Here is a 13,654-nt window from a genome sequence, read left to right as displayed (position 1 = left end):
CACCCTTAACCAAAAACTTACCTTCAGAACCCATTTCCGGTCCGTAGTACAAAAAATTTCAAATCACCACAGCTACTTTGCGACCTGTTCTTGGTAGAAAAAGCAACTTATCTACTACAAACAAATTAATTCTATATCGCTCCATACTTCGCCCAGCTCTTCTTTATGCAGCACCGATCTGGGGACATGCAGCTAAAACCAATATTAAACAATTGCAAATTCTACAAAAAGAAATTATCAATGCTCCTTAGTATATTCCCAACATCTATATTCACAGAGACCTTCGAATCGAACTTATTCAAGAGTATATTAAACGATTAGCGGTCAACTTCTTTTATTCAGTACAAACCCACAGTAATAGCCTTATTAGCCTTATTATCGTATATTTGACACAGTATCGTACATTAGTAAGATGAAAAGGATGATAAAGATGAAACAAAATCTAGATTAAATAGTTGAAAATAATAAAATATATACAAGAACTACCATCTAACATTATGATGTATAGTTCTGGGCCGTTTATGCGGCTGTTCGATTAGATAGTCGTACTCCCCTATGTTTTTAATAACTTCGTGAGTGGAGGAATCACATTTTTCGTAGAATTTGAATGTAATCTTTAGTAATTCAGCATCTAATGGTAAAATCTTTAAAGAATTATGGATGACAGTGTTCCTAACGAACCACGGAGAGTTCGAGAGGAATCTGAGAGTTTTACTCTGAAAACTTTGAAGCCTTGCTGGGGACCCTTCTGTTCATCTTGCACTCTTTGCCGATGACACCGCCATACTTACTAAAGCCTGCACAGTTATCGCCGTTAGAAACCAACTCCAAAACTATCTCATAGAACTGGGAAAATGGCTCACCTGTTGGAGGATTAAAATTAACACTGATAAAACCAAGGCAATAATTTTCCGTAAGGGAAACATGAAATACTATCCTCTCTACTTTAGCTGCATAGTTCGAATTACGTTTAACGGGTATTGCAAGTTAAAAGATGTAAGTAAAGTGCAAAATCCACATTCAATAGTGTAAAGTCAAAAAGAATATTTTGTAAACTTGGCTTCACGTGTTAGTGAAAAATATGTAAATTTCTAAATGTTATCAAATGCTTAGTTAAAAGTCTCTGTATTTTAACTGAGATAGTATTTTAATATTAACGTATGAAGAATTACAATGCTGTCCGAGATGCCTGAGGTAATGGAACCCGTTCAGCAGGCAAATTTTAATGCTGATATTAAGACAGATGATTTTGGACAGAATTTTAAAGTGATTCTTATGAATGATCAGATACGTGAGCTTCAAACTGTCATACGTGATAAGTAGGTATTTCTGAAAGCAGTCTTTAATATTTATTTCCTTAATTTGTCTGTCACCTTTTGAAGTTATTACCGTATTTGATTCAGATTCTTGTATATTGAATGTATGAGAAAAAGGCACTTATTTAGACATACAGTGTCTCACAAAAGTAATGGGACACTTTCTTTACAAAAGGAAAAAACATGTAAACATTTTTTGTGGGTGTGTTTCATACTTAAATTTAGTAACAATTATTACATAACATACATTTTCTCAAAATATTAATTTAATAAAAATACAATTGTTTAGAACGGAGCAAAAAATGGCTCACATAAGTGATGGGACACCATTAGATACTACCAACGTACTACAATAAAAATATTTTTTGGGGTTTTTATTTTTACTCAAAAGCAATTGGCAGTAATTTATAAAATCGTCTGCAGTATTTCTCTCCAGTTTGTTTTGGAATTTTTGTGTTTTTTAGCTCTGTGCAGCCATGAATGCTAAACGAAAAGAAACTTTGCCTGAAGTTCGAAAATTAGTTATTAATTTGCATATTGAACGTGGAAAATCTATAAGAAAAACTGCTGAAACAGTTAACTTGAGTCATTTAACAGTTTTCAGTATCGTTAAACGATATAAAAAGAATCATATAATTCAGGATAAAAGAAGACCTGGCCGACCATCAAAGCTATCCAATGGAATAAAGTGAATTATCATTCGAAATATTGAAAAAAATCTAAGAATGAGTGCTCCTAAAGTTGCTGCTGATTTACAAGCATTATATGGAGTAATTGTTAATCCTGAGACTATTGTAAGAGTAATTCAATCTGCTGAATATCACGGTAGAGCAGCTGGGAAAAAATTCTTCGTGAGTGAAAAGAATAGAAAACTCGGATTGGCTTTTGCAAAATCCAACATAAATAAGAATTCTGATTACTGGAATGAAGTTATATTTGCTGATGAGAGTAAATTTTTTGGTTCTGACGGTAGAATCTTGGTGTGGAGAAAACCCAGAGAAGAATTTCGTAAACAGAGCTTGGTGCCAACAGTAAAACATGGTGGAGAAGGAGTTATGGTATGGGGGTGTAAGTCGTCCGCTGGAGTTGGTAATCTTTTTTTTATTGACAGTATAATGGATCGGTACAAGTATATTGACATTTTAAATCAAAATTTGAAATCTTCAGCATGAGAATTGAACCTTCATAACGATTTTAAATTCTACCAGGACAATGACCCCAAGCACATTGCTTTGAACGTTAGACTCTGGCTGCTGTATAACTATCCTGAAATAATAAAAACACCACCAAAATCTCCAGACTTAAATCCCATAGAGAATATTCGGCAAGAATTGGAATCAAGAATTCGCAAATACACCATTTCTTCAAAACAACAATTAAAATCGGTGCTTCAAGAAGAATGGGGTAAAATCACTCCAGAAATCGCAAAAAAAATTAGTCGAATCCATTCCAAGAGGATTAAATCATGTTTTAAAAGCAAAAGGAAGTCCAACAAAATAATAAAACCTTTTAAAAAGTAAAATTTTTGGATAAATATTTGATGGAAAAGTAAGTGTCCCATCACTTATGTGAGCCATTTTTTGCTCCGTTCTAAACAATTATATTTTTATTAAATTAATATTTTGAGGAAATGTATGTTATGTAATAATTGTTACTAAATTTAAGTATGAAAAACACCCACAAAAAATTTTTACATGTTTTCTTAATTTATTTTACTACAGTTTCGTTTTGTAAAGCACAAGTGTCCCATCACTTTTGTGAGACACTGTAGTTATAATAACATAACTTAGACATAGGTATGAAATTTCAGTGAATGTTTCAAATTTATGTCTCATTTATGAATATTAATTGTATAAAAGTAATTATGAAAAGAATATGTGATACTGATTTAAGTAAGATGCCGATCTCTATTTTTGTATTATATAGTTACTTTCTTAATGTAGTGTTGATTTGTTGATAAATGGTTGCGGCTGGGTATAATTAATCGTTGTGCCCACTTCTGTGTGCAGTCATGGAGGGGGTGGGGGTGGAATTCAATAAATGTTATCTAAAAATTTTTTATAGTTAGTAATTAGAGAAATTAAAAGTCAATCATTGAATTTGTTTATGATTATACATTTATAATTTTAAATAAGCTTGCCAAATATCCTGGTTTAGTTGTCCTAGTCTGGAGGTATGGTCCTGGCATTCTGGCTAATTTTATTACTTTGAACCAGTTATTTATTAAAAATTTCAGATATCATTGTATTCAACTGGGAATATCATAAAATTAAAGCACTGATCTCAGCTTACAGATGAACATCTTGATGATTGCTAACTAGCTGGAATATCATACTTCCAGATTAGGAACGTCTATGAAATGCTATGCAAATATCACATTCACTTTACGAATTAATTTTTGTAAAGAACTTTTATACCAATGAATTGTGAGTCAAAGAATTTGTAAACTTTTATTTGTAGTATTTAATAGAACACACATAGTCACAGTAAACTGGGTACCTCATTAAAAGCACAACTTCAAAAGTGAAGTGCCTTATTTCCTCCTCGCCACCTTCTTCCATTTATTAATAGAACACACATAGTCACAGTAAACTGGGTACCTCATTAAAAGCACAACTTCAAAAGTGAAGTGCCTTATTTCCTCCTCGCCACCTTCTTCCATTTATTAGAGAGGTATGGTTAACATTACAATTGAATTAGAGAGTTTACTTGCTTGTTATATGGTTTAAAAAGCAAGTAAACTCTAATTTAATTACTTATCAACATGTATTGGATTTTCTGGTACTATTCGGTTTTGAGGGCCGTAAAAAATCGCCAAACTATTGTTGATGCCAGTGTTGCCAAAAATAACTGCGGCAACCCAAACTCAAGAAAGGAAGTACAGTCAAAAGTCGTTAATTCGGACACCCATAATCCGGAATGATCTATAATCCGGACCTCAAAGCTACAAACTTTCTGTGCATGCGTCGCATTGACGCATGCGCAGAAAGTAGTTTGTAAATTTTTTGTAAATTTTGATACCCTTTAGATCATAATTGTTCTTTATTTCATAAATTACGGTTTCATATTTTTAATTTTATAATTTCTGCATGCCATTTTACCAGATTTAAACTGATGATCTATAATCCGGAATCGCCGAAGTCCCAACGAGTCCGGATTAACAACTTTTGACTGTATAATAGTAAATAACTATGTAAGATTGATGTTTTAATTTAGATGAAAGGTTAATTTCATATAATACTTTTTTTATTATTATAATTTATATAAAAAAGGCTAAACATCACTAAATGGAAGCATAAGAGTAAATAGATTGTTATAATTTATATAAAAATTGCTAAACATAACTGAATGGATGCCTGCATCTCTATTTCGCTATCGAGTTATCGCTAAAGCATAGTTTGATCTCATTGGTTGTTCAAACGTCATTTTCTATAATGAATGATGCCTTTTCTTTGAAAAAATTCTCGGAAAAGTGCAGAATCGCCCACTTATTTGTTTGCCCCTTTTTACAAGGGTAAAAAAAAATTGAACTTTTGTCAGTTTTCTTTTACTTTTTTAAGTGAAAATAGGTTGATGTGTACATGGATACCGAGTATGTGCAATTCTTAAAAACACGCCAAGAAGTGGGTGATTCTGAACTTTACCCAAAATTCTATTGCACACTTTTCATCATGGGCAATTCCCAAATTGTTAAATCCATAGGACATCAAAAAAAGGATTTGGTTGATCTTTGGATTATGGTAACTTGGCGAAAATTTGGCGACCAACTCTGCTACAGGAACCCTTTATTTATTTATTTATTTATTTATTTATTTGCCGCCATTTTGTCTTCACGAAGTAAAGACATGTTTCTTTTCTTTTTATTTACTGAGCACTTTTTCCAACAATCTACTAGCCGAATTACACTTATGCTAGAAATTTTATCAAACAAAACTGCTTAATCATGACAAATATTCACTGCAAAATTAGGAAAAACTGCACAATACCATCCTCCTTACGCATTTTTCAAAATATCACATACACATAAACCATGTACACGTCGACTTATTTTTACTTAAAAAAACATCCCAGAATTGCACAAAAATAGCATTGCGCACACTCTTCACTATATCCATGTACACTGCTTTTTTCTCATAAATTAAAAAAATTTCACGAAAATACATGACAATTTTCTCAATCTTTAAACCCGGTAAAAAGAACATATATAAAATTACATGATCGCGAAAAAGTATTTACCCTTTACAAATATCAACACTTCCACATATAAAATAAATAGAATATCCAAAAACTTTTACCTCTAAATCATCTATTACATTATACACGTCACCAACGAATTCATACCTCAAGCATTACAAATACTTAATATCAAATATTTAAATTATTTCCATGCACGTTTATTTCAACTTAAACGTATACCAAATTCCTACAAACATAAAATTCACAAAATAACTATCATTTCATTAAAATATAATTAAATTCAAAAACACTACTTAAAATATAAATGAGCACATACATTAAATTAATAAAAATTACCTTACAATCCTAATTACTTTAAACTAAATCATTGCTAATAACAATTTTCCCAATAATACCAAATTCCTTTCCACCTTACATTTACAACAATGCATAAAAATAATATCCTCAAATAATTAAAAATACTAACTTACCTAATCTTCTTCAGAATCTTGATTACGTGGCAGATACACTTTTCTTCCTTCTGTTTCAGAATCTTTAAAATCATACTTATCTTTCAAAGCAAGATACCAGGTAAAATAAATAACATAATAAAACATCTTTATTTCTCTCTCGCACAACCTTAAAAAACATTTATTGCTATCCTTTTCAATACCACTAAATACCCATTTCGAATTCACTTTAGTTACGGCCATGGGATCCAAAAATTCACAAACACTATTTCACACAACACAGAATAAAGCCAAATACAAAATTGCAGATTTTTTCCCGATTAAAGAACAGTAATTCGTCCATTAATATCACATGACATATCCCATGATCTCTCATTTCCCTCACACAAAATAATGCGTAATCAGAACTGAATACTACTCACATTCTTAACAAAGTCTAACTAACCTAATCTTCTTCCGAATCTTACTTACACAGTGGATACACTTTTATTGTGGATTCAATAAAATTCCTGAACGATTTTTTTTCCGAATTTGATAGAATTTGATAAAAAAAAAATTCTCTTTATCACATCTACAATTCACTTTAGACAGCGCCATACAATCCCAAAATTATTCAACCCTACTTCACACAACACACAATGAAGCTTAATACAAAATAATATACATCCACAGATACTTGTCCAAATTCCCCCCTTTTCCGATTAAAGAACCGTAATTCGTCCATTAATATCACATGACATATCCCATGATCTCTCATTTCCCCCACACAAAATAATGCGTAATCGGAACTGAGTACTGCTCACATTATTACCAAAGTCCCAGGTAGTAACCTTTATCGCCTCCAAAATGTCGCCAAACTACCAGTTACCATATTGTAAAGATCAACCATATTAACTGCAAAATTGCAAAAAAGTGCACAATCACAAACTCCTTGCGTGTTTTTCAGAATAGCACATACACATAAACCATTTACACGTCGACTTATTTTTACTTAAAAAAACATCCCACAATTGCACAAAAATGGCATTGCACACACTCTTAACTTTATCCATCTACACAGCTATTTTCTCATAAATTACAAAAATTTGCACGAAAATGCAAAATAATTCTGTGAATCTTTAAACTCAGTAAAAAGCACATATATGAAATTACCTGATTGCGAAAAAGTATATACCCTTTCCAAGGATGAACATTTCCACATATAAAATAAATAAAATATCCAAAAACTTTTACCTCTAAATTATTATAAACATCACCAACGAATTCATACCGCAAACATTACAAATGGTTACAAATACTTAGTGTCAAATATTTAAATTATTTCCATGCACGTTTACTTCAACTGAAACGTATACCAAATTCCTACAAACATAAAATTCACAAAATAACTATCATTTAATTAAAATATCACTAAACCATGTACACGTCGACTTATTTTTACTTAAAAAAACATCCCAGAATTGCACAAAAATGGCATTGCGCACACTCTTCACTATATCCATGTACACTGCTTTTTTCTCATAAATTAGAAAAATTTCACGAAAATGCATGAAAATTTTGTGAATCTTTAAATCCGGTAAAAAGAACATATATGAAATTACCTGATTGCAAAAAGTATATACCCTTTCCAAAGATGAACATTTCCACGTATAAAATAAATAAAATATCCAAAAACTTTTACCTCTAAATTATCTATTATATTATAAACATCACCAACAAATTCATACCGCAAACATAACAAATGGTTACAAATACTTAGTGTCAAATATTTAAATTATTTCCATGCACGTTTACTTCAACTGAAACGTATACCAAATTCCTACAAACATAAAATTCACAAAATAACTATCATTTAATTAAAATATCACTAAACCATGTACACGTCGACTTATTTTTACTTAAAAAAACATCCCAGAATTGCACAAAAATGGCATTGCACACACTCTTCACTATATCCATGTACACTGCTTTTTTCTCATAAATTAGAAAAATTTCACGAAAATGCATGAAAATACTCAACGTATTCTACTCAAACGTATTCCAAAATACTACAAACATATAACTCACAAAATCACGATCATTAAATTAAAATATAATTAAATTAAAAAACACTACTTAAAATATAATTAAGCACATACATTAAATTAATAAAAATTAGATTACAATCCTAATTACTTTAAACTAAATCATTGCTAATAACAATTTTCCAATAATATCATATTAATTTATTTACTCCTTACATTTAGAACAATGCATAAAAATAATATCCTCAAATGATTAAAAATATTAACCTACCTAATCTTCAGAATCTTCATTACGTGGCACGCACACTTCCACTATTTCACACAACACACTATGAAGCTTAATACAAAATAATATAGTACTACAGTTTTCCAAATTCCCCCCTTTTCCGATTAAAGAACTGTAATTCGTCCATTAATGTCACATGACATATCTCATGATCTCTCATTTCCCTCACACAAAATAATGCGTAATCGGAACTAAGTACTTCTCGCATTATTACCAAAGTCCTAGGTAGTAACCTTTATCGCCTCCAAAATGTCGCCAAACTACCAGTTACCATATTCCAAAGATCAGCCAAGGATTTAAAAATTAAACTAGTATTTCAGTGGCATCTTAAAAATATAGAACTATATAAACTTAGGCAATCTGAAATCCGTGTGTATGCTAGATTTGGCGCGATACATTTTCGCTGCAATTTTTTACGGTCCTCGAAACGGAATAGTACCGATTTTCTTTTACATGACTATTCAAAGTTGATGGCTATGATATCAGTTACTCAATAAAGCAATGTGAAAAGTTGATTTATGAATTGATTTACGAGTTGATTTAATGAAATTATTTAACATGTGCCAAACATAGTAAGTGAAAAAATTTCTTTGTTTTGTAAATTACAGTATAAATTATATTTTTGTAAGTATTTTAGCTCTATGTAAAATTGATTAAAACATCATATAAGAATATATATTAAATTGAAGATGTTTCTTATTAAACTAGAAACACCACCAGGAGTGATTTTGTGTTCTATGCTGATCGCTTGGTGAGTGTTCATTTGTAGCTTTATTATCTTCTGTATTTATATATACTATGCTGTATGTGATATGCTAATTTAGTATAGGAAAGCATTTAGCTTTCATTAGAATTATTAAACACTAAACTTCTTATAGTTATCATTTAAGCACTTTTATTACTAATTTATGGCTTAGCAATAATATTGTGTAAATAAATGAATCGGAAATTATTAGTTTTGAAATCATTTGTTAATTTTTATCATATATCATACCTCATTTATGTATTATATATATATATATGATATAATAAAAGCAAGGAAAAGCCGGAACACTGTTCATGTGTACTTAGATCCATTTTAAAGAGCAAGAATTCTGATTGCGTAAGTATGCTAACATGTTGAAATCATAACATCTAAAAAATTGGCAGTTTTAATTTTCCAATTGATATTTGTGGCCACAGTTTGCTTGGCACTCTATTTGTGCCTGTTCAAGAACATTTACATTTTTTATATTATTGCAATAGGAAGCAGCAGCGAAATTACTCCCAAGCAGAGCAGAGACAGAGGCTGAAGTACGTAGTTATGCAAGATGGTGGTAGCACATGAAAAGAAAAGTTTTGGTTTACGATAGTAGTTTCAGTTCCCAATTATTAAGTCATCAGAGCTGTGCAGTCCATAGAATGATTTAGAAATCACGCAATCCAGAGAAGTTATTACGATATGAACATGGAGGGAGAATTAAAGCTTTACCGTTAGCTTAAATTATAATTTTGATTCACATATTTTTTATCTTGCATATATATACAATAAATATATTTGTTAAACTGGCTGAAGTTTGGGGAAGCTCACACTATTAAATAATCTCTTTTAATTTATATAAACGAAATAAAAAATCTTTATATGAGTAGATTCTAGTAATCTGCAAGCACTTAATCTGCCTTGTCATCTGCATTCATTTTAGGATTTAAACAAACAATATTTAAAATTTTTAGAAAATTCAATATGGTGAGTTTAATGAATTTTTTTGTGTATAAGTATTCAACTAATTTTCTTTTAAGAAGGTACCATGTATTTCAAACACATTTTGCTTGAGGATGCAAATTTCTTTTATTATTGAAGGTACATAGCATTTTTTGCACATATTGTAAGTTCTCTGTAGTGTTTACATATTACAGTCAAAAGTCGTTAATCCGGACACCCATAATCCGGAATGATCTAAAATCCAGATCTCAAAGCTACAAGCGTTCTGCGCATGCGCATAATACCTTTACGCATGCACGTTTAATGTATAATGGACGGTATAAGCTAAAATTATCTAATTATCTATATCAGTTAATGTTGCAGATTGCGTTGTTCCTTAAACTTCGAATTGGATCCGGCTTATTATTTTTTGCAGACTGTTGGAGCAATTTTATGAAAGTAAGCTTGAACTTTCAAATAGAAATGTCAAATAGAATTTCCAATGCTGGAGCTGCGAAAGGATCTACAAAGCGAAAGTATGTTTGATGTCCATCAAACAAAAAGTGGAATTGCTGCAAAAAATGGATAAAGGCATATCCTTTGTTTTTCTAACCATTCCGAAATCTGTTTATCAATTTCACGCTGCTCTGCGGGGAGGGGGGAAACGTCGCGGCACACAATGAACTGGAAGTTGATCTGTCACCACTATCCTTATCTTCGGGGCAGATGTTTTTATTTTATTTGGCTTATAATTCCTTACTAAATGTAGTATTTCATCTCGATGTACTCCGTCTTTGATATGATTTACATCAAACTCCTTGTCATTATAGTTCGTTTCTGATAGTGAAGAATGTGACACAGAGGTTATTGAAAACGAAAAAATTTTGATTGACAAATTAGTCGGTATTCTTGACACAGCCTTATCCATTTTTTTCAGCAATTCCACTTTTTGTTTAATGGACTTCGAAACATACTTTCGCTTTGTAGATCCTTTACATATTAGTAAATATATATCAGAAATTCTATTTGACATAATCGAAAGTTCAAGCTTACTTTTATAAAATTGCTCTAACAGTCTGCAAAACATAATAAGCTGAATCCAGTTCGAAGATTAAGGAACAACGCAATCTGCAACATTTACTGAATTAGATAATTTTAGCTTAGCTTATACCGTCTGTTATACATTAAACGCGCATTCGTAAACGTATTTTGCGCACGCGCACACGCATATTCGCAGCCGTAAAGGTCTTACGGGCATGCGTCAAAGCGACGCATGCGCAGAAAGTTTGTAGCTTTGAGGTCCGGATTATAGATCATTCCGGATTATGGGTGTCCGAATTAATGACTTTTGACTGTATATATGTTACCGTGAAAGACCGAAATTGGAGAATGTCTGCTTTCACGGGAGAATGTCAACATTCACCAAATAAATCGGTGAAAGATCGAATATTGCATTACATTCTTGTATGTTCGGATCCTCACCGGTGTATGTCGACAATCACAGATATGCTCTGGTGTAGGTCGAAAGGAGAGGTCATAAAGTGTCGTAATAGTTTAAGTTGTTGCAATAAATAAGATTTGAATCACATAATTTAGTAAGTTTTTTATTACTATTATTTTATTTTGTCATTTAGAACATACTGTATAATTAAGTAAGTTTTTAATTTATATTATTTTCCTTTCTTATTTTGAATATATTGTGTGTGGTAGGTTCTTATTTTCTTAAGTTCTTATTTTAAGTCTCAAGTGCGTTTATTCGCGACTGAATTATTGAGAAGAAAATATAATATTGTTATATGTTCAACATTCACCATTAGTACATGGTGAATGTCGACATCGACCGGTGTAAGTCAGAAATAAGAGTATTTGGAAAGTATTTCGGACATACACCAAGCGACTATGTGAATGTTGACATTCACCGGTGAAAGTTGACATTCTCCAGATTTCGGTGTTTCACTGTAACATATATATTTTTAAACCTATGGTGGGCCCTCAGCCGACTTTGGCTTGACCACTATTAAGGCCAGAAGTGGTAGTCACTTTATTATAGAGGCACCTAAAAGGTGGGCCACCTTTGCTTCCTATGAAAGGATGGACAGCTACTACCATGCCTTCTCCGGGATTCAAACCTGGGCCCTTTGGTATCGCCATCAGTTCCCCTAAGCACTCTACCATCTGGGGGTCCCTTCTTGACATAATAAAGCTAATTAATTTAGGGAAAAATATTTTGGGGCCAGTTGTGACCTGCTAGTTTGAGACCACTGCTGTAACACGTTTTATGTTAGATATTATGCGAGTAATTTTACTTGCATTAATAATAAACTTATTAATTCACTGATGTCAGCTTATTAATTTTTAATTGTGAAATTGTTAAAGGAGATAAAGTACCAAAAGATCATGTGTCTTAATTTTTAATATTTCATTCATACGAGGGCTATCCAGAAAGTAGATTACGTTTTGGAATAAAAAAATAAACAAAGTATAGGAAACAAATTTTATTATATACAGATGAAAGCCACACTCAAATACTACTTTTCTACATAGTCACCATACAAATTAAGGCATTTATCGTAGCGATGTACGAGCTTGGAAATTCCTTCGTCGAAAAATTCGGCCGCCTGCGCCTTCAACCACTTCGTTACCTCTTCTTGCAGCTGTGCGTCGTCATCAAAACGCTGCATAGCCAGCCACTTCTTCATTGCTGGGAATAGGTGGAAGTCGCTCGGTGCCAGGTCGGGACTGTACGGCGGATGAGGAAACAACTCCCACTTAAAAGATTCAAGAACTTTACGAGTGACATTTGCCGTGTGGGGCCGGGCGTTGTCGTGAATCAACAAGATCTTAGAGCTCAACATTCCTCTGCGCTTGTTTTGAATTGCTCTTCTGAGTTTTTGGAGAGTTTGGCAATACCTTTGAGAGTTTATTGTAGTGCCTCTTTCCAGGAAGTCCATCAAAATTACACCTATTCTGTCCCAAAAAACAGTCGCCATCATCTTCCTTGCCGACATTGTTTGCATGTATTTCTTGGGTTTTTGGGGAGAACTTGTGTGCCCCCACTGCATTGATTGCAATTTCGTTTCACAGTTCACATGTTTCACCCATGTTTCGTCACCAGTAACGATGCGATCGAGTAAAGAGTCACCATCCTTATGGTAAGCGTCCAAAAAGTTCAATGCTGCAGCCATTCGCTGATTTTTGTGGTCCTCTGTCAAGATTTTTGGAATCCATCTTGCACAAAACTTGTGGTAACCAAGATTTTCGCTGATGATTTCGTGCAACAAACTTCGCGAAATTTGTGGAAAACTCAAAGAAAGTTCCGTTATTGTGAAATTTCGATTTTCACGGACTTTAGCATCGACTTTTTCGAGAAGTTCGGCGGTCACTATGCTGGGTCTCCCACTTCGATCTTCGTCGTGAACATTGGTTCGGCCATTTTGAAATCTTATGACCCACTGACGCATTCCACCTTCAGTGATAATGTTGTCCCCATACACTTCACGAAGCTGCCGATAGATTTCTATCGGTTTACAGTTTTTTGCAGTCAGAAACCTTATTACTGAGCGCACCTCGCAGCTCGCGGGATTTTCAATTAACGCAGACATTTCAAACCGTCACAGTATCTGAACGGAGCACAGCACGAACCTCTCACTAGCACGGCTAGATGCAGACTGAGCTGCGCAACGCTCTGACCCCAAGATGGC

General features: G+C 32.8%; 1 protein-coding gene across 1 annotated transcript in view; it reads left to right on the top strand.

The window, feature by feature from the left end:
- Window positions 1–988: 988 nt before the first annotated feature.
- The window catches only part of kri (uracil phosphoribosyltransferase krishah), a 52,364-nt gene continuing 39,698 nt past the window's right edge, over window positions 989–13,654 (top strand). Inside the window, exons 1-2 of the mRNA XM_035356450.2 lie at window positions 989–1,319; window positions 8,981–9,023. Of these exons, the coding sequence (XP_035212341.1) occupies window positions 1,174–1,319; window positions 8,981–9,023 (189 nt within the window). The 5' untranslated portion in view covers window positions 989–1,173. The remainder of the gene's footprint in view (window positions 1,320–8,980; window positions 9,024–13,654) is intronic.

This window comes from Stegodyphus dumicola, chromosome 9, assembly GCF_044657685.1.
Source record: "Stegodyphus dumicola isolate Sdum_Otavi_A_Nest chromosome 9, ASM4465768v1".
Taxonomy (NCBI): Eukaryota; Metazoa; Arthropoda; class Arachnida; order Araneae; family Eresidae; genus Stegodyphus; species Stegodyphus dumicola.
This window is presented reverse-complemented; position numbering and strand designations above follow the sequence as displayed.